At 38.5% G+C, this 21,730-nt stretch overlaps 1 protein-coding gene across 5 annotated transcripts in view; it reads left to right on the top strand.

Annotated features, from left to right (window-relative positions):
- Positions 1-5,583: 5,583 nt before the first annotated feature.
- Pkhd1l1 (PKHD1 like 1) overlaps positions 5,584-21,730 on the top strand; it is a 145,367-nt gene continuing 129,220 nt past the window's right edge. For 3 of the 5 annotated variants that reach the window (XM_052161684.1, XM_052161686.1, XM_052161687.1), the window contains exons 1-6: positions 5,586-5,850; positions 7,665-7,754; positions 15,609-15,753; positions 16,689-16,797; positions 19,022-19,079; positions 20,347-20,440. In XM_052161684.1, coding sequence (XP_052017644.1) covers positions 5,586-5,850; positions 7,665-7,754; positions 15,609-15,753; positions 16,689-16,797; positions 19,022-19,079; positions 20,347-20,440 — 761 coding nt within the window. Of the gene's footprint in view, positions 5,851-7,664; positions 7,755-15,608; positions 15,754-16,688; positions 16,798-19,021; positions 19,080-20,346; positions 20,441-21,730 lie in introns of all 5 variants that reach the window. The other 2 variants (XM_052161688.1, XR_007974021.1) reach the window with 2 other exon arrangements.

The raw sequence follows: 21,730 nt of genomic DNA on the forward strand, positions 1-21,730 counted from the left end.
TATGGTCACTTGATCTTTGACAAAGGGGCTAAAACCAGCCATTGGAAAATAGCATTCTCAACAAATGATGCTGCTTCAACTGGCATTCATCATGTAGAAGAATGAAAATGGATCCATTCTTATCTCCTTGTACAAAGCTAAAGTCCAAGTGGATCAAGCACCTCCACATAAAAGGAGACACACTGAAAAGAAAATGGGGGAGAGCCTTGAACACATGGGCATAGGGGAAATTTTCCTGAAAAGAACACCAATAGCTTATGCTCTAAGATCAAGAATTGACAAATGGAACCTCATAAGATTGCAAAGCTTCTGTAAGGCAAAGGATACAGTCAATAGGACAAAATGGCAACCAACAGATTGGGAAAAGATCTTTACCAATCCTACATTCAATAGAGGGCTAATATATACAAAGAACTCAAGAAGTTAGACTCCAGGGAACCAAATAACCCTATTAAAAAATGGGGTACAGAGCTAAACAAAGAATTCTCAGCTGAGGAATACCAGATGACTGAGAAAACACCTAAGGAAATGTTCAACATCCTTAATCATCAGGGAAATACAAATCAAAACAACCCTGAGATTCCACCTCACACCATTCAGAAAGGCTAAGATCAAAATCTCAGGATACAGTAGATGCTGGAGATGATGTAGAGAAAGAGTAACACTCCTCCATTGCTGGTGGGATTGCAAGCTGGTAAAACCACTCTGAAAATCAGTTTGGTTATTCCTCAGAAAATCGGACCTGAAGACCCAGCTATACCACCCAGAAGATGCCCCAACATGTAATAAGGACACATGCTCTGCTATGTTCACAGCAGTCTTATTTATAATAGCCAGAAGCTGGAAAGAACCCAGATGTTCCTCAACAGAGGAATGGATACAAAAATTTTTGTACATTTACGCAATGGAGTACTATTCAGCTATTAAAAACAATGAATTCATGAAATTCTTAGGCAAATGTATGGAAGTAGAAAATATCATCCTAATCACAAAAGAACAAACATGGTATGCACTCATTGATAAGTGAATATTATCCCAGAAACTAGGAATACCAAAGATGTAATTCACAGAACACATGAAACTCAAGAAGAAAGAATGCCGAAGTATGTATACTTCAGTCCTTCTTAGAAGAGGGAACAAAATACCCATGGGAGGAGATACAGAGACAAAGTGTGGAGCAGAGACTGAAGGAAAGGCCACCCAAAGACTGCCCCACCTGGGGATCCATCCCATATACAGTCACCAAACCCAGACACTATTGTGGATGCCAACAAGTGCGTGTTGACAGCAGCTTTATATAGCTGTCTCCTGAGAGGCTCTATCAGTGCCTGACAAATACAGAGGTGGATGCTCTCAGCATACTGTTGCACTCAGTACAGGGTCCCCAATGGAGGAGCTAGAGAAAAGACCCAAGGAGCTGAAGAGGTTTGCAGCCCCATAGGAGGAACATTATGAACCAACCAGTAACCCTAGAGCTCCCAGGGACTAAACCACCAACCAAAGAATACACATGGACCCATGGCTCCAGCTGCATATATAGCAGAGGATGGCCTTGTTGGACATCAATGAGAAGAGAGGCCCTTGGTCCCGTGAAGGCCCCTTGCTCCAATGTGGGGGCATGCCAGGACTGGAAAGAGAGAGTGGGTGTGTTAATGAGCATGGGGAGGGAGGATGGGACAGGGGGTTTTCAGAGGGAAAATGCAGAAAGGGGATAACTTTTGAAATGTAAAGTATCAAAAAAAAAAAAAAAAGGAAAGACTTCAGAGATTCAGATTGTTAGTATATGTAGGCTATGATGTTTTTGTAGAACTTTGATGTAGAAAATCTTATGAAACAATTTGAAGCTCAGAAAGGCACACCCTTAATAGTTAAGCCAGGGATTTCTTTAAGGTCTAAGAAGAATCAGGGCAGCCCCAACAGCACTAGCTGATGGGACTCTTTTGCTGATGCTAGACTGATATTCTAAATGATCATTAAGTTCTTATATGCATTTTCCCCCTCAGCTCTCTGATATTATTTAATAAAAACTGTAAACGAGTAGATCTGTACCCTTAGGATGCAACTCTCCCCCCTCCCCTTTCACTGACCTCAAAAAGGTTCTTGCTGGCCTCCAAAGAAATTTATTTTAGCCCCCAAAGAGGTTTTTTTGTCATCCCCTCGGGAAGTATTTCATAGGCCCCAACGAATCAAGCTTTGTTCCCTTAGGGAAAAGGATGCCGAGGCCAACTCCACACTCCATCTCTGTTTACCCTGTGATGGGGAAGCTGGTCTTTGACAAAATTCTTCTGTTTTGCTTCTCAGTATTCCCTGAACCTTGTGTGGTGGTGATAAAAAGGCACTTATTACCTACCATTCACAGCAAAGAGAAACATCTCTGAGTAAGGATGGGATTAGCATTTGTCTCTGTGTATAAGCATAAGCATGTAATCTGCAGTTCTGTGCCAAGTCAATTTAGCTGAAAAATAGGAGTTAGTTGTCCTATAAGGCCTCTGACCACACGGACGTGAGCTTCTGGCTAGATTTACAGTGTCAGATTTTTTCAATTAGATGTTTGCTTTATTTACATTTCAAACCTTATTCCCTTTCCTCGTTCCCCCTCTGAAACAGTGTCAGATTTATCTTCCCTTCCATGGAACAGGCCTTAAATCTAATTCAAGAGGAATTGGCTATCCCATGAAAGTTTTGCTACTATTGAAGCAGCAGGCACACCTAGCCTGCCTGGTTGGAACTGTAATGCGTACAGGTCACATGGTAAATTATGAGACTATTAAAGACTTATCTCCCTAGAAAACTACATATCTTACATCTGGCAGTGTATTCACTATTTCTTCTAATTTTCTCAGTTTCAACTTTGATGTTGAGGTCTTTGGCCAGTTTGCATTTATTTTTGCATTTATTAATGTGAAAAGGGCTCTATTTTCCTTCTTTTATATGTAGATAACCAGTTTTTCCACTACCATTTGATGAAGAAGGTTATCTTTTCTCAGGTATGCATTTTTTTGTCTCTTTGTCAAAGATTCAGTGGTTATAATACAAGGGCTTATGTTCAGGATTTCTACTCTCTGTCATTGATCTATATGCTTGGTTTTTTTTCCAATACAGAGGCTTGAAGATTTTAAAAATGAAATTTTAAGTATTTAAAGGATGTCCTTTCAATCATAGATCACATAGCCAAATTTTTGGACCCAAAAAGACATACATCAAATTATAATTATTTATTGCCATATTACCTCCTCAAATTATTTTAGTAATTCATGATTAAAACTCTCACTAGTGATAAGATCACTTGTGATCTTATCTCAAGGAGTTTATCACATAAATAAGTACCCTTTAAGGAGGGAAAATCAGTTAAAGATGCTCATTAATTCAACCAAAGCTTATTGAAAATTCATATATGCAAAGTATAGTGCTTGGCTCTTTAAGAAAGCAGGCACTGTAAAAAAAAATCGGCTAATTTGCTTTTAAAAATTAACTTTCTTAAAGCCAATTAGGCTTTAAAAAAGCCTAATGGTCTAAGTGATCTATTTGTTGAGTAACCAATTTATCAATTTAGCTTAAAAAAAAAAAAGGATAGTAGAAATATTTTCCTGCTTTTAACAGACCTTTTATTTGGGATACCAATTGTTATATACAATCATATATTAAATATAAAATGAATCAGTAGTGTTGAATATCATATATTCATGTGCAACAGGTGCATATGTAGCAATATACATAAAAACATACATGTACATACATACACAATCGTAAAACAAAATTAATCTGGTTAAATAGGCTACTGTTAATGGAGATGAGGCTCAGAGGAAAGAAGGACTGTAATGGAGCAGGTCATTACTCTTGGTTAAGGGAAGCATAAAATAGGATACAAGAGAATCAGAAAGATGGCTCCGAGAGTAAAGGCACTGGTTGCCAAGTCTAATGCTCTGAGTTTGATACCTGGGTCCCTCTCACCAGCTAGAAAGACAGAACTGACCACTGCAAGTTGCCTTCTGATTGCCAAATACTCACTTTGGCACAGGCACCCTTCCCCCACCCTACAAGCATTTGGAGCAGACCTGGGAACCAGGGATTGTCCCCTTGGAGCAGGTGAATACTTTGAGCAGTGCCCTGAATAAGGAGTTTATTAAAGCCGCTTTGAGAACTGTAAAAACAAACAAGTTTGGGACTTTGCCATAATTTTACAAAAAGATAAAGGTCTGGGTGTGGTAGCACCGCAGGCTGAGATAGGAGGATCTAGAGTTTGAGGCTAGCCTGGGCTGTATAGTAGATCCACCCCTCCCAGCTCAAACACATACACACTGTACACATTCTCTCTCTCTCTCTCTCTCTCTCTCTCTCTCTCTCTCACACACACACACACACACACACACACACCAATGTGCTCACACACATTGTTTTTATTCTTTACATAATGAATACTGTGTTTATTTGTAGGAAAAGTGGGCACAGGGAGAGGGGGCTCGCTCGTTGGCATGAGGTAGGAGGGATGTTGGTAAAATGATAGGAAGAGGATGGAGTGTCATGGAAGAAAGGTATTTCTTCCTATAAGAGAGAAAGGTGACACAGTGAACAAAGAATTTTAATGTTCTAGGAAAAAAATTTAAATTACAGAAAACTGAAAAGCATATGCATTATGGATGCATACGTTCTGAATTTATTTAAAATTCTAGATTTTATTTAATCATCATTCACACTTGACTTCACACATTTTCTTTGGTCAAGCATGTGAGGTTAATTGCATCATGATGCTGGGGCCCTAAATACTTCAGCAAGCATGAGCGCCCCGCCCCCTTCCCACAAGCCCCGGAAGGACACCTAGTCAAACACTTCCACCATGGCATTTAGTACTTGATCCTTCTTCAGCTCTCCAAGGCCTCCAGGAAGAAAAAAGTACCTTGCAAACTAGAAGGAGAAGGAAAAGGCGGACAGTCCAAAGATCAATAGGTTAGAATATTAGGGACGTCGAAGACTCTGAAATCACCTTGGGGAGAGTTCAGTGGGCATGAGAAGCAAACCGCCCAGTGGGAGCCGGTGTTTCTTACTTTTCTGCTACACCGCACCCTTATGGACACTACGGCCATACCCTGGTCTCCCAGCAAGCTCTCTCCGTGCAAGGCTCTGATAAGAGTAATACTGGTTCTAGCTCTCACTCCCCGAGCCAACTGCTGCATGTCACTGTATCTCAGTCTGCTGGGACTGCGGGGCTAGTGCTAGCAAGGAAGGTATCAGTTGCTGTCAGTTATGTCTGCTCCGCCACAGACAGTGTCTGGGAAACTTCCAGCTATCAGATAAAGTTTTATTTTTATCTCTGTCAGCTGAAGAGATAGCACGATCCTGTGTGAAGGAAAGGGAATGGGGTTCGTGTATTAGATGGTCTTATAATTAATCTGTCTAAGACGATTAATGAGCACGGTAGACAGGCAAATAAAAATATATAGCTCTAAAAGAAGGAAAATTAAAGATGGGAGATCCCTCTCCCTCCCTCTCTCTCTCTCTCTCTCTCTCTCTCTCTCTCTCTCTCTCTCTCTCTCTCTCTCTGTGTGTGTGTGTGTGTGTGTGTGTGTGTGTGTGGTGTATGCCTGTGTATGTCTGTGTCTGAAATCCCAGATGCACCGTGGATGAGCTGGGGGCGGGGCAGGTCTCTGGCAGCCAGGTTCGCCCCGGCTTCTGGGGCAAGTCCCGCCCGCACAAGAGCAGCTCCAGAGACAAGCAAGCTTCAGCACAGGCGGCTTCTGCAATCCAGCAGCTGCTGCAGACTCTGCAGCACCTGCTCTGCCATGGGACACCCGTGGCTCTCAGGGACCTGGTTTCTCTTTGGGCTGCTTTGGTGTGCAGCAGATTCCCACACAGGTAACGCAGTGGGGGAAGGTCGGGAGCCAATCCAGAGACTCTGCTCTACTGGTCACAGGGAGGCGAGAACCTACTATCTGCCCTGGGCAGAGGCCCTCCTGGGAACCTGGGGTCTTGGAAGGCCTTCTTCTGACTCAAACAGAGAGAGAGAGAGAGAGAGAGAGAGAGAGAGAGAGAGAGAGAGAGAGAGAGAGAGAGAGTCTGAAACAGGTTGGAACCCAGAGAAAGATACCAGTCGAGGTAGGGCTAGCTCAAGAAACCTCTCTCATAATTGTTGACCAGTGCTGGGGTTGAACTGAGGAAGTTCCTCACCTCCCTCCAGAGTGACATAATTAAAAAAACAAAAAAACCAAAAAAAACTTGCAAAAGCGTCTAGGTGAGGCAGTAGGCACCACCTGAATTCCCCCCTCTTCTTGCTCTCCTTGGGTCTGTTTCTCTACAGAAGGGAAAGCTGGTCTCAGGAGGCCAGGAATGGCTGGCTCTGTTGTGGTGGTGTCAGTCACTTCCAGGGTAAGCTGCCCAGTGTCTTCAAGGCAAACCCCAGGAGAGGAGAAAGTGATAAGAAATTGGAGTTGTGTGCTGAGATAAGGAGAGGATGAACTTGAGATAGGAGAGACGGCAACGTCTGGAGATAGGATCCAGCTCCCTGCAGATAGATAATTTCTTGACTCTCTGGGGCCGGGACTGCAACACACTGCAAACTCAAGATCTATGCTAACCCGAAGCTTACAAGCATTGGGCCCCGGCGCCGGAAGCCTCTGTTCTGCTTACGAGCTGTGACTGCTATAAGTCAAGACCGTGCTATATGTTTTCAGGCAGCAATGAACTACTCAGTCATAAGTTCCTTCCCCTTTTTCCAAAGATCCATTTCAAACAATACTCTTTGGGGCTGTTCTTTGTGCTTTAATGTTCTGTACTTACTCTAATAAATTGTTTTTTGCTTCTAGTTAAATTGCCTCTATACACTCTAGGCAGATAATAAAACATCTCTAGCTACTGCACATCGATGTTAAAGAATTATGTACAGTTCTTCAAAGAAACCGCTGGCTTTGCCCTGCTGGTCCAGCAATGTCTTCTATTAGAACCTCTCTTCTATTTCTGGATGGTAGATCCAGGGTAACTAGTCCATATTTGCAGCTGAGGAATCTGGTTATCCTAGAAACCAGAGAGATCCCAGAAATATGAGGGACGTGTTTCTTTCCAAGCCACCCAGGACCCTGCATTGTTTCTGTTATTTTGGACTAAGCTAAACTTTGGAGAGGGGCTAGTACAAATATGCCCTTCTCTGTCTTCAGGAAGCTGACACAGTTTGAAGAGTGGCTGAGTGGTCTTTTCCCTATTCACTCCACATGATTAGGACACTGGAAAGCTGTCAGGAACTATCGACCGCTCCTAAAGTGATAGGAAACACTTTCTCCTTAAAATACAGATTTGCCTGTGTACCTCCTAACACTGCCCTTAGATGTTAAGTGCTAAAAAATAATCTATTTCTCCATGCAGGTGTTGCTGGCGCTGTGTAAGCTGCTGGTGTAGTCATGGATCTGTAGCTAGAGGAGGAGGACAGAAAGCTAAAGGTTACTAGTGTGGTATAATATGGTAGATATGAATGGTGAAGACCGTTATGTTATTCTTATTCCTTGTAAACCCAGGAAAGTTCTTCTCACGAAGTTTCTGAGTGTTAAGTTATTTTAAGTACTTAAATCCCTGTTTGAACACTAGTCACTGTTCATTCATATCTTGCATGAATGTAAAAGGCAATGATAGGAATGAAGATCTTGATTATGTCACCACTATCTTCCTTGTGTGTTTTTCAGGTAGCTCTGAGGCAATTCCCAAAGTGACAGAAGTTATACCTAAATATGGCAGCATAAACGGAGCAACAAGACTGACCATCAGGGGAGAAGGTATGCCTGCCCCACGTGTAGCCACGCACAAGCACCAAGAATGAGCCGTTTTCCTCTTTTAATTCTGTGGTACTGGATTCCACATTATAATTCCACATAACATAGGGCTTCACACATGCTAGGTGGACACACTTCTCCCCATAGAGATTTATGATTCACATCACTGCCCTGACAAACCACACATCACTGGAATAGTCTTTGCACTTGGCTAGAGTGGCTGAATTCTTCCTCCTTGATAGTAATGAATATTTATTTATTTTAATTAAATTTCATTAATAAATTGAATCAATAAATTTAATTAACATTAATTAATATTAATTTAAAACAAAAGCCAAGCAATACCACCTTAAAATCACCTTGATCATTGAACACTAATTATAACGGCTCATTTGATACTGAGAGATCTGGATTTAGTAGCTAAAGTAAAGAGAAAGGAATTTCTTTAACCCAGCTCTTCAGTTCTTTCCCTTATCCCCTACAGGCCTGGTGCTTTTACTCTTTCAGTTCGTAGTTGAAATGTAACCGGATGTTGGTTTAGAAATAGATGTTAATGAAAGCTATAAGATAACAGAAAACAAAATGTGGGCTCCTTCCTGCTGCCATGTAAGTGCTATCACATGCTGAATCAAGACATGAGTTATGTACGATGCTTCCTCCTCCTGGTCTCAGAAGGAAAGTACAGAAGGTAGATAGATTTAAAGTACACCTCCGCCCAGGAGGAGATGAATGCACGGTGCTGTCAGCCACAAGACTTTTGTAATACAAATGACAACAGAACTCAGACAGTAAGAGTTTTTGAAGAGCCTGAAAGAAACACTTTTCTTTAAAAAAAAAAAAGAAACATTAACAAAAACTCTTTGATCTTTAAAATAAACCTTTGGAGTCAGAAGTTGGCATAGGGAAATGGTTCTTCTGTCATATAAAAATGTATTTGATTACTTGTAACATTTGTATAAAATTCAATACCTCCATGACATGCTTAAAACAGAATAATCTGTTCTTGTGTGGTAAGCAATACTCATAGTGCCCTTTTTTATGTGTAGTGGGAAATTATGCATTTGTTAAAAAATTTTACACATCGTAATCTTATCTAGTTTATATTGTAAAATACCAAGAGATGATGTACTTGGAAACTGTGAGATTTTCATCAGAAATTTAAATGCCAGAAGAGGAAAGTTCAAGTTTAAAAAAAAAAAAAATCAAGACACCGACACCCAAACATCTCCTGCTGCCTTCAACTGTGAACTTCTGGCATAGGAACCATGACCAAAGTTTAGCTACACAAAACCAGACATGGCTGCTTAGGAGTTTTCAGAGGGAACCATTCCTTGGCTGTAATCTTCACTCTTTTGTGACCCTTGAGGCAATTGGGCTCTGTGATGAAAGCATTAAGGTAAATTTTACCTTTTCCTTCACACTCTCTGATTGCTTTGCCAGAGTGTAGAGGTGAGGAGGATCCCATTTGAGTCCGAGACACCTGCAGTCACCCCTGTATGATTTTCCCTTTCTGCTTTATTCACACTCTGTAGCCAACTCATACTCTGTTGGTGTGTGTCTTTCTTTTCAAGCTGACGATAGTTGCTGTTTTTACTATTTTATGAAAGCATATTTAGCTGGGGGCAGGTGGAAGGGCAAATTGAACAAAGCTTTCCTTATGAGACATGAGTATGATCTAGAGCATGTCCTAGTGTGTTGTACAAGACAGAGTCTGGCTGGTGATGACCTGACTTTCATACTTAAATTGCCCTAAGGGAGAAGATTTTATGTGAAGCATTATTATTATGATTTTTATAAAAACGAGTGAAAGGACCTAGGAAGAAACACTTGGAGATGATGAATTTTGTGGAAGTGTGTATATTTTAAGTCTCCATGCTGATTAAATTATATATAGTACATTAATCATGTATAGCTTTTTGTAGGTTAATCATACTTCAGTACTACATTTTTTAAACAAAAAAAGTAAATTTACTATAGGGTTTTGAGTGTCTGCGATGTACACAGCATTTGTATGAAGCAATGATAATGAACCTGCACACCAAAACTTGTGAATTGATATTTTATTTTATAAAACTGATTATGCAAAGACAAGATATTTGAGAAAGTATTGATTTGGAAGTTGAATTCTCTATGATTCCACCCACAAGAAAATTGATTACTGACCCTTCACAGTATCTAAATGACTCTTGGCTCTTACAAGGCCAAGATCTCTTTTTTTTTTTTTATGGATTATTTTGTTCAAAAGGCTGTGCTTAGGGTTGGAGGTTTGTGTAGGTCAGTGGTGGTTTGGTTGACCAGCATACCTGAGATCCTAGGCTCTACCCCAAGCGCTGAAGGAAAAAAAAAATGGAAGAAAATACAACTGGGTTGTTTTTGAGGGGGAATAGATATATGCTATTACAATTTTGGTGTCAAGCCAATGTCTTCTAAACAATGATATCATAGGAGTATCTGCCCTTCTATGGTGACTGAGTTGAAAACAGGGGTAGTCATTTGGGTAGTCTTGTTGTAGCCATGACTGCATTGATTTTGTTGCTTTCAAGTTATATTTTATACTATTTGATTCTCTTTCCAGCTTAGTTATTGTGTCTCTATTTTAAATTGAATTGTTTGGTCATATTACTCTTTATATTTTGGAAAAGATATAGGATTTGGTTCAATCCAACTGGCTTTTAATCAGACTTTACCTTGGAGCTAGTTAATTCTGCAACCATTGGTTTTCTCATCAATGAAATGGGTGTTTTTTTCCCAGTTGCTGGTACTCATGACTTTGGAACAGAGTAACACAATCAAGGTACCTGTTACATAGTCCATATTCTATCTATTGAGTTTTGATTTTTGTTCAAAGCTCAATAGTTCAAATTGAATTTGTAACATGCAGAAGGGATGCTGGAAATTAAGAATGGAAAGTTTTGCTTGTGATATGCTTCAGGATGTATGTTTATGTTAGACACATACTACATCAATGGTAGGTTAATACAGGTCTGACCTTAGAAATAGCTATAATATTAAACATGAATGTGTGAAGCTGTCCTAGGAAAACCATAGAAAAATATAAGGAAAATCATATTTTTTTATTCTTGCTAGCATTCCTTTGTATCTTTCCTCCCCATGGCTTTATGATATTTAAGGGCATCTTCTTTTCATGCCAGCTTTGTGAACCGAGAAACCAAAACAGCCTTCACTGCGCATGACAACAGTCAGCTTAATCAACAGTGCCCTTTTCCATGATAGCAATGTGGGTGTTACCTCTGGATTGCTGCTATCAGTAGAGCCAGCTCTGTGTGCCTGGCAATTCTTGTCTCCAGCTTTTCTTCAAAAGAAAAAAAAAACACATCAATATGTAAGGAATTTCCATCTAAAGCCTCATCCTTTCTGTTTCCAGGGCACACCCAACCTTTCCTGTAATTGTGTGCTCTGGAAAATTCCAGAGGTGTCAGCTTTTTACCCAATGACTTGTTTAAAATGAACTTAGAAATAAATTAACAAATAATCTGCTTGAATTCTTTTTTATTCCTTGGGATTAGGTTAACTGAAGATATACTCTATACTTTTTCAGCATTTATTTTTATTCATTTATTTTCTGCATATTTTTGCCTTGCTTGCTTATCTGTCTGTGCATCATGCATGCCTAGAACCTGTGGAAGCCAGAGAGGGTGTCAGATCTCATGGAACTGGAGTTACAGGTGGTTGTGAGCTGCCACATGGATGCTGGGAACCAAAGCCAGGTCCTTCAGAAGAGCAGCTAGTGTTTTTAGCTACCAAACCATCTCTCCAGCCCCATTATCCATGTCTCTAAGGCTAAATGTATAATTAAAATGTTTAAAAGTCTTTCTGACTGTCTTCACTTTGACTTTCTTTTTTCTGACTTTCTGACATTATCTCTGTGGCTTTTCTTGAACATCTTCACATATGCATGTTTGATATTACAGCTACTTCTAAGGGAAAGCCATTATCTAAAATCCATCATTCTCTAGCATTATGACTGGATGTTGCCCTTGTCTCAGAATGCCAAAACGCAGACCTGTGCTAACCTATCATTGAAACAACATGTTCCTAATACAAAAATAAGCACACGTGTTACATCCTGAGCATATCACAAGTAAAACTTTCCATTCTTTAGTTTCCAGCAAACCTCCTGCAAACTACAAACTCAATGTGAACTCCAAAGATAAGCAGAAGTTGGCAGAAGCAAAAGGGTGGGTTTGCAAGTGCTCCATTTGTTCTTTTCATGGATTTTTTCCCCCACAATTCTATTTTTTTTTAGTAACCGCCTTTATAGTTTTAAAACTTCAAATCATACTATATCATCTTTTACATTCAAGATCTATAGTTGCAGTTGTGTTAATCTGTGCTGAATAAGTGGTTTGATTAATGTTTCAGTGGAGCAATGTCTTTCTCTGTTCTTTGCTGAGTTTCTTCTTTCTTTCATTACTATGCAAGAAAGGAGAGGAGAGGAACTGAAAAAAATAGGGGATGGTAGAAGTTAAACATGGAAACAAGTAATAGTGTTTGCTGGATCCTGTGTTATTTTTAAAAGGGATGTTAACCCTGGACCTAAACATTAGCACTTTTATGACTGACAGCATGTACCAAATGAACTCCTGGATAAAATCTATGGAGCTGGTACCAAGGTAAGAACTATATACACTACTTAGCATTTCAGGCAGTCCAACAGCAGAGATGATGGGGATTTCTCTGATGAAGAGAATAAGAGAGCTTATAGATTAAACTTAAAGTCAGTCTGGCAGGAAGTGTTGGCTCTAGGACTCCAGCCCTGGAGCTCACAGTTCTATGAGAAGGCACTATCACAGACAGCTTTACCTGAGCGAGGCCAGGGGCTTTGGGGAATGATGGGAATCTATCACACAAATTCTTGCTATGTTAAACTAGGCAGTATTGTCATCTAGTAGACCTTTCTGGATATATTTATGATTTCCTAATATTAATTAGTATAATAAACAGAATATTTGTGTCACAGTGTCATTTATATCATTATAAACAGTGTTATACACAGGAATTATAGTTTATTGACCTTTCAGGGTTTACCATGTTTTTTTTATGTTCATTGATAATTGATAATAAGTTATTGTTCTGGGTATATTATCTGAAAATAATTATGTTTGAGATTTAAGCAACTTATAAATGTGCATGAATGAAATATTTCAGTATAAAATACAAATTTGGATAATTTCAAAATCAGCATAAGACAAAACTTTACCGTACCAATAAATATATATATATATTTAAAATTCAAATTTAATGATTTTAGATTTTTAGCAATCTGGACAAAATTTTAAGAAATTAAATTTGAGCCGGGTGTAGCTCTGGTTGTCCTGGAACTTACTCTGTAGACCAGTCTAGCCTCAGAAATCTGCCTGCCTATGCCTCCCAAGTTCTGGGGTTAAAGGTGTGCGCCACTACCGCCCGGCTCTTCAGATCTTAATATTATTTAACATCATGAACTATTTTATGCATCTTCTCCTACAGATTACAACATGGGTTTTAAACTGAACTAAGTAGATATTACCAGTACTATTTATTAGCCTGATTTCATCAAGAATTTTGAGAACATGATCATGGATTATTCATTCTACTTATCATGAAGAAGTAGTGATGTTTTGCTTAGTGATGAGGAGGAGGAGTGTGTCTGGAATTCACGGTATTTGAGGGACTCCAAATGCCTGTGACTCATCAGAAAGAAGGCAATTATGACTTCTGACTCCTGAGAGATGAAGGTTGCTGATACCCTGTTAGCTTCAGCACTGTGTAATGAGAAGCAGCTATAAAGGGTATCAAGAAGAGATATGATCAATATTAATTACAGACTGGAGACTAGCAAGTAGCCATGAGCCTGTAGCTTACCTTCCTAACTCTCTTGTAGTGGATGTTCAGTAGCTTTTAACTGCCTGTCTTTTTCAGTACTTAGATATGAACTGTATTTAAAATGTAGAGCACAAGGCAAGGGATGATGGCTCGTGCTTGTAAATTCCGCCATTCATTTAACTTGAGCACAAGAATCAGGAGTTCAAGGGCAGTCTGGACGTATGAGACCCACCCTTTATTGTTGTTGTTGTTGTTGTTGTTGTTTTTTCAAGACAAGGTTTTCTCTGTGTAGCCCTGGCTGTCCTGGAACTCACTTTGTAGACCAGGCTGGCCTCAGAACTCAGAAATCCGCCTGCCTCTGCCTCCCAAGTGCTGGGATTAAAGGCGTGAACCATCAACCACTGGCCGAGACCCTTTATTTAAAAAGAAAAAAATAAAAGAAAAAGAAAAAGAAAGAAAGAAAGAAAGAAAGAAAGAAAGAAAGAAAGAAAGAAAGAAAGAAAGAAAGAAAGAAAGAAAGAAAGAAAAGAAGAAAGAAAAGAAAATGTAGGGAATAGCAGTTTTGTGCAGTGCCCATACCTGGGGATTCATCTTATAAACAGTCACCAAACCCTGTCCAAACTATTATGGACGAGAAGAAGTGCAGTACCGAAAGGAGCCTGTTATGGTTGTCTCCAAAGGGGCCCAGCCACAGCCTTACACATACAGAGGCAGATGCTAGCAGCCAACCATTGGACTAGGTGTGGGATCTCCAATGGAGGAGTTGGAGAGTGTTCCGGAGAAGCTGAAGGGGTTTACAGTCCCATGGGAAGAACAATGATGTCAGTCACCCAGACACCCAAGACTCCCAGGAACTAAGCCATCGACCAAGGGGCACACACGGTTCCAGCCAAAAATGTTGGCAGAGGAATTCCTTGTCGGGCATCAATGGGAGGAGAGGTCCTTGGTCCTATGAAGGCTCCATAGATGCCCCCAACAAAGGGAAATCAAGTTGGGGGGAGGTGGGAGTGGGTCGGGTGGAGTGGCATATACTTGGAGGCAGGGGGTGGGAGGAGGGGTTGGGGGTTTTCAGGGAATGGAGAAACAGGGAAAGGTTTTAGCACTTAAAAAGTAAATGAAGATTATATTCAATAAAAAAAAAGGAAAAAAGAATGAAAAGAAATATCTTTACTTGGTCCTTTCTTTCTTTCCTTCTTTCCTTCTTTCCTTCTTTCCTTCTTTCTTTCTTTCTTTCTTTCTTTCTTTTCTTTCTTTCTTTCTTTCTTTCTTCTTTCTTTCTTCTTCTTTCTTTCTTTCTTTCTTTCTTTCTTTCTTTCTTTCTTTCTTTCTTCTTTCTTCTTCTCCTTCTCCTCCTCCCCCCTCCTCTTCCTCCTCCTCCTTCTTCTCCTTTTTTTGGTGTTTTTTTTTTTTTTTTTTTTTTTTTTGGTTTGTTTTTGAGAAAGGGTTTCTCTGTGTAGCCCTGGCTGTCCTGGAACTCAGAAATCAGCCTGCCTTTGCCTCCCAGAGTGATGGGATTAAAGGTGTGAGCCACCACCACCTGGCCTGGTCCTTTTTTTCTTAAAGTTACCTTTCCATATTCTTGCTTTTGTTTTTAATGTTAACTTCCCCAAATAGGTTCCTGTTTACTTTGGTCTGTGTGTCTTCTTCATTCTCAATGTTCCCACATGTCTTTGTTGTGCCAAAGGACTTCACTGATGAAATTAAGTAGAATATTGGAGCCTATATAGTATGCCCATAGGAAGCTTCAATATACAGGATTGTGGACTATATACATGAAAGAAAGTGTGATCTCTTCCCTTCCCCATCCTTCTCCACCTGATGTGTATTTTAACAAAAAATTCTCATGAATAAGTTAATTCAAGGCCAATATTTATTTCCTCAAATAGTATGAACATAGGAATAAATATTGAAATAAATCTAACATCCTTCAATACTATTCATTATTACATTATGAATGGTTCTGTGCTGGGTTGTAACTGTCAGAGCTCAAGAAATAGAATGCAATTAATAATAATCTTATTACTTTTGCAGGTTTTTCTCAAGCAAGTCAGTTCAACTATGGAGCTGACAATATTGAATTGGGAAATCATGTGCAATTAGTTTCTTCTTTCCAGTCGATTACTTGTGATGTGGAAAAAGATTCAAGTCATTCAACTCAAATTACATGCTATACTAGGTCTGTTTAAATGTACCTTTAACAAACAGCCTTAGTTTCATCATGACAGAATTTGGTTATGTATGTTGATATTTTAACAATTTGATCATGGTGCCTATTACAGGTAATATCTCTGGTTACCAGTCATTATATTTGATTTCATGATGTTGATATTAGTTTATACCTTTGTTAATGGTTGGTCATAATGCTCTTTATACATGAGGATGCCAAAAACATATACTTTGTTTCCATTCTACTGTTATCAACACTATCATTTTTATTATGATTGGACTCTTCTAAAAGATGAATGGCTACTATTAATAATGATGTGCCTCAAAATATTCAAATCATGCTTTTCTGTTCAGCTTGATTAGCCTTATTCCAATCATCCTATTCTCATTACAATTTAAAAAATGATCATTTTGTATGGTGACATTTTAAGTTCTTTGATATCAGTTCAAATTGATTTCTGTTATTAATAATTTGGGGAAGCATTAAGCCATTTTAAAAATGCAACCTTTAATAGTAACTTAAACACATGCTCCCAAGGGCTTTATCTGCATTAGATTTGCTGCCTGTTTGGGGGTTGTACAATCTGTACTTAAGGCGGAACTTGATCAACACTTTTTAAAAAGCATAGTACAGCATAACTGAATATACCATAGTGGGCACACTCTGCATGATTATTATTTCTTGTTGAGGTATTATTTATTTCACATTTAAAAAATACTCATGCATACCTATAACAAGCATTTGTTGTATGATATTATAATTTGAAATATAGGGTATTTATAATGAAGTTCTTTTTACAATATAAAAGTGGGAGTTACAATAGATCAATTAGGATTTGAGACTTTATTTTAGTAATGATGTTGACTAGAGCATTGGTTCTCATTGTTGCTATATGCTGAATAAAAGTTCCTTCATGTCTCATGTGTTCCTCAATTATTTTCTAGATCAATGCCAGAAGATACCTACTCTGTTAGAGTCAGTGTGGATGGGGTGCCAGTTGCAGAAAATAACACTTGCAAAGGGGCCGTCAGCAGCTGGGCGTGCAGTTTCAGTGTACGTAGGATCTTTTGATTGTCAATAAATGAGTTTATGTCTTTCTCGCAAAACTGGACTTTTAGTTTGTAGTTTTATAGATTGTTATTCATGTCTACTTTCTTTTCTTTTGTAAGTTCACTGCAGTATCGTAGTCTTCAAAGGGCAGAGTGCAATTTCTAGTGCATGAATTCATAACATTTTCTTTTTTTAAATGACAGAATACTTTATTTTTTAATTATTAGATATTTGCTTTATTTACATTTCAAATGTTATCCACTTTACTTTTAAATATATATTAGCAGTAATTTTGTCTTCCATAGTAACACAGCCTCTTTTACTTCTGGTTTGCTTTCCTCTCCTTTACATTAATTTTTCTTTTTAAGATTTATTTATTTATTTTTACAAATATGAGAACACTATTGCTGTCTTGAGACACACAAGAAGAGGGCATCGGATCCCATTACAGATGTTCATGAGCTATCATGTCATTGGTGGAAATTGAACTCAGCACCTCTGGAAGAGCAGTCAGTGCTCTTAACCTCTGAGCCATCTCTCCAGCCCTTTTTTGTTGTTTTTTAATTTATTTATTTATTTTATGTGTGGACATTAGTTTTATCAATAAATTAAGTTGTCACATCATCAATTGACTTTCCTGTTGGTCATTTATTTCTGTCCTTCTAAATTCTGCTCTTGGATAGATGTTCTCTTTTCTTTCTTTCAAGGGAAAGAACTTTAAGTAGTAATGATAACTATTTTTCCTTGTATATAGTTGCTAAGATAACGAGCCTCTCAAATTTAGGATTTTGTAAATGATGGTATAATGAAATATATTTCTTTACTGTCTTATATACTCTTTAAATTTGCACTTAGGTTTTCAGCTGTTTTTTACTGAATATCAACATGCCCCAGTGCTACTTAAGATGACTGATTTTACCCATCAGCTCTGCTCTTTACCTAATCGATATTAATTTTGTTTTTTAAGTACCACTATTTGTCTTTTTCATTAGCTATATCCTATTTTGTTTTTTAGAAAGAAATGACATGTTTATTTGAATAATTATTTCTAATAATCAATGTATTATCTACTGTATGTCTGACAGTATTCTAAATATTTTGTGATTATTAACTTTTAATTCATAACAATCTTGTAATTGGGTACTCATATTATTATCACCAAATTTGGTGCACAGAATTTTATTACTTCTAGTAAACTGCATACCTAGGGAGTTGTTGAGCTTACATATTGATTTAGACCACTGACTCTATCCCCTTCTTCATGTATGTATGTAAGCATGTCTGAAAAGTAGGTGTTGATTTCTAAATTGATACAGTAAAAAATCATTGTAAAGGTGACTTGCTATACAATCTCCTATCCCACAGCTCTGCAGATAGGAAGCCTAATGTGGGTCTGAGTTGTCAAGATGTCTATGAGGGGTGGCATGCTGGAGACTCTGAGGGGAGATCCTGTTGCCTTCACTTCTCTTGCTACTGAATGCTGTCCACATTCCTTGGCTCCTGGTCATCTTCCATTGCTTTAAAACTGGATCAGTCTGGAGGAGTCTACTCACTCCTATGATACATTACTCTCACTTTGCTTCCAACGTGGTTTCAAAAGCAGCTCCTAAGCAATGTTCAGTCCATCTGTAGACAACTTCGAATATCCTGATGTACTCATGTTGGAATGTGGGCACTTTGGGGGACTGGAGTCTTAGGTATTGGGGTGTCTGCCACATTGGCACTTCTCCTGGAGTTATTAAGAATTATACCTTATTGCTCCAGAGGATTGTTATTTTCATCAAGACTAAGTCTTGCTGAAATTTTTCTGCTTCTTCATCTTATGTTTTGAAAAACACTGTTACTTATTTTTATTCAGAAGGTTAACCAAAAGCAGGTCTTAAAATGTATTTTATCCTGGTAATCTTTACTGGAGGGCTCTTGTGATTTAGCCTATACTTCTTAAAAAGGGACAATTATCTTGAAATGCACGACAGTTTTTAGAGAATTAAAACAAGGGTTTGAAAGAGAGAGGTGATGTCCTGAACTTCATTTCTTAAATGAGAAACTATTTTGACAGTCAGATTAAACAGAATATATATATATATATAATTATATAATGTACATATAATTATATACAATATATAATATATTGTAATATATATTACAATAGGCAGACTTTGTCATGAAATTAGCACCAAAAATAGGGGAAGAGATGCTAATTGATATTATTGTTAATATTTTACAGACGAAAAGTTTTAGAACCCCCACAATAAGGAGCATCACACCTTTATCTGGGACTCCAGGTCTGTTCTACATCAGTTGAAATGTTTTGGATTTTGTACCTATTTGTTTATTTTTAGCATATAAAAGTATACTTAATCCATAAATATTATTTTTATGAATACAAAAACAAAGACTAATTTAAAAATTCATTTCAAAGGGTGAAGCTTAATCACTAATAATGTGTTTTTCCTTACCAGAGATTTAGTAGTGTTCATTATCATAACATGGTTTTATTAATTTATAATCCTGGAGAACTATGTGAGAATGCCCTTTACTCCAGCCTGAACTAATGAAAGACTTAATTGTTGTCAAGAATTTTGTATCAGGCATGGTTGCATAAACTTACAAACTTGTAAGTCCAGAATTCAGGAGGTGGAGGCAGGAGTTATCTAATTCACACTGAGCGTTTGTTTGTTTTTTAAAAAAAAATTAAAAATTAACTGATTTTAAATCTTTCTCTTTTCTTTGATGTATGCCATCGAATTTATCTAAGGTTTACTTTTCATTGTGTTCCCTTAAATATTATTTGTTTTATTCTGCCTTTTAAAATATTTTTGAGGAAATATCTTCTTAGGTACCCCCGTTGGGCTAAAACTAACTTTGTAAAACAGGCAGGGCCGGAAATTACAGCAGTCCCTGTTTCTGCCTCACTAGTGTTGGAAGCTCAGGTGTGTGAGTCACCAGGCCAGCTTCTTGGCCTGCTTTAAATGTAGTTGTGTTTTTCCTACTAGGAATTCTTCGTTTCAATGATATAAATGTTCATATTTGACTTAAAAGTGGAAAAATATATTTTGAATGTATAATTTACTTTAAACTTTCTTTAAAGTAATTTTCAATTCTCTTTATCCAAATCTATAGATTTTTAATATCTCTTTATCCTTCCCATTTATCCTGGGCAATAGCATCCTGATTTTATAAATATGACATAAATTTTTATACACTTTCAGGAGTTTTTAAAATGTCATTTTAAAGTTATTTTTATTAAACTTTTGGAATAAAATGGGATTTTTTTCAAGTAAGTTAACCATTAACTCCAAGTAATATTTATTAAGAAACTTTCCTGATATTCATTGTATAGCACCTTCATTGTATGACTATTTAGTGATGGTCATTTATGCTTTGCTGTATTGTAGATATTTCAAACCAATGCTGAAAAATAGGGTTAAACATCATGATACAGACATCTGGATTCTGGTTTGTTGGGAAAATGTATGGGATTGTATAATGTTTTGAATGAGATACTCCCAACCAGAACCAATATGAAGATTTGTTTCGGTTTGCTTTTAGGTACATTAATAACAATTCAAGGCAGGCTCTTCACTGATGTGTATGGAAGCAACACAGCCCTGAGCTCAAATGGAAGAAATGTTAGGATTCTAAGGTAATTGTTCTTATGAAATTATTACAATATTCTTATAACTCATACATCAAATATGATAACCTATAAGTAATAAAGTCCTAATGGTATAAAAGCCCAATACAATTGGATCATACTGGTCAGAGTCATAGAAAGAAAACCATTTATAGTTATGTATAGTTTCTTTTCTGGTCTGATAGCACTTCTGTCTTTGAAGGCAAAGTCAATAATAACTGGGGGTACAGGCAGGGAACATCATTAATGGGGAACCTTAGTACTTACCAGGCATTATACACATGTAGACATACCCAAGCCTTATGAAGATTGCTCAATCAAGGTCAAGAATAGAACTCAAAGCTTCTGCACATATCTACCTGTTTCGTTTTCTTTTTCCTTTTTTTCTTTTATTAATGATTCCGTTCGTGTACATCTTAATAATAATATCCCACCCCTTCACAAACCTTCCATCCCACATCCACCCTCTCCCCCTCCCCTTTGCCTCTATGAGGGTGCTCCCCCCCTCTCCTGCCTGACTGCTCCAGCATACCCCTCTCTGGTGCATCAAACCTCCACAGGACCAAGAACCTCCCCTCCCACTGATGTAAGACAAGGCCATCATCTGTTACATATGTATCTAGAGCCATGGGTCCCTTCCTGTAATCTCCTTGGTTGGTCGTCTAATCTCGGGAACACTGGGTGGTCCAGCTAGCCAGTTGGCTGTTTTTCTTCCTATGGGTTGCAATCCCCTCTCTGCTCCTCCAGTCCTTCCACAAGCTCCCTCACCAGGGTCCCTGAGCTCAGTCTGATGGTTGGCTCCAAGCATCCGCATCTGCATTGGTCAGTTGCAGGCCGAACCTTCAAAGAAATAGCCACACCAGGTTCAGCAAGCACCTCTTGGCAACAGCAACAGTGTGGGGTTTGATGTCTTCTGACAGGATGGATCTCCAGGTGGCCCATCCTTCAGTGTCCGCTTCAGTTTTTGTTCCTGTGTTACCTTTGGGCAGAAACATTTCTGGGATAAAAGCTTTGAGATGGGTGGGTAGCCCCATCTCTTGCCCGGGGGGCCATGCCTATGTACTGGATGTGGTGTCTACAGGTTCTAGCTCCCCTTCTCTGTGCATTTCAGCTAAAGTCATCTCCGTTGGGTGCTGGGAGTCTCTCGTTTCCCGGGATCTGGGACCCTCCAGTGGCTATCTCCAGTTCCTCATCCTCCACTGCTACCTATTTTTATTCCATTTCCTGACCCTCTGTACCTCTCTTCTGTGCCCTCCAGTACCTGATACTGCCCTCCTTTTTTTTCTTCTCCTCCTCTGT

This window comes from Apodemus sylvaticus, chromosome 17 (genome assembly GCF_947179515.1).
Source record: "Apodemus sylvaticus chromosome 17, mApoSyl1.1, whole genome shotgun sequence".
Taxonomy (NCBI): Eukaryota; Metazoa; Chordata; class Mammalia; order Rodentia; family Muridae; genus Apodemus; species Apodemus sylvaticus.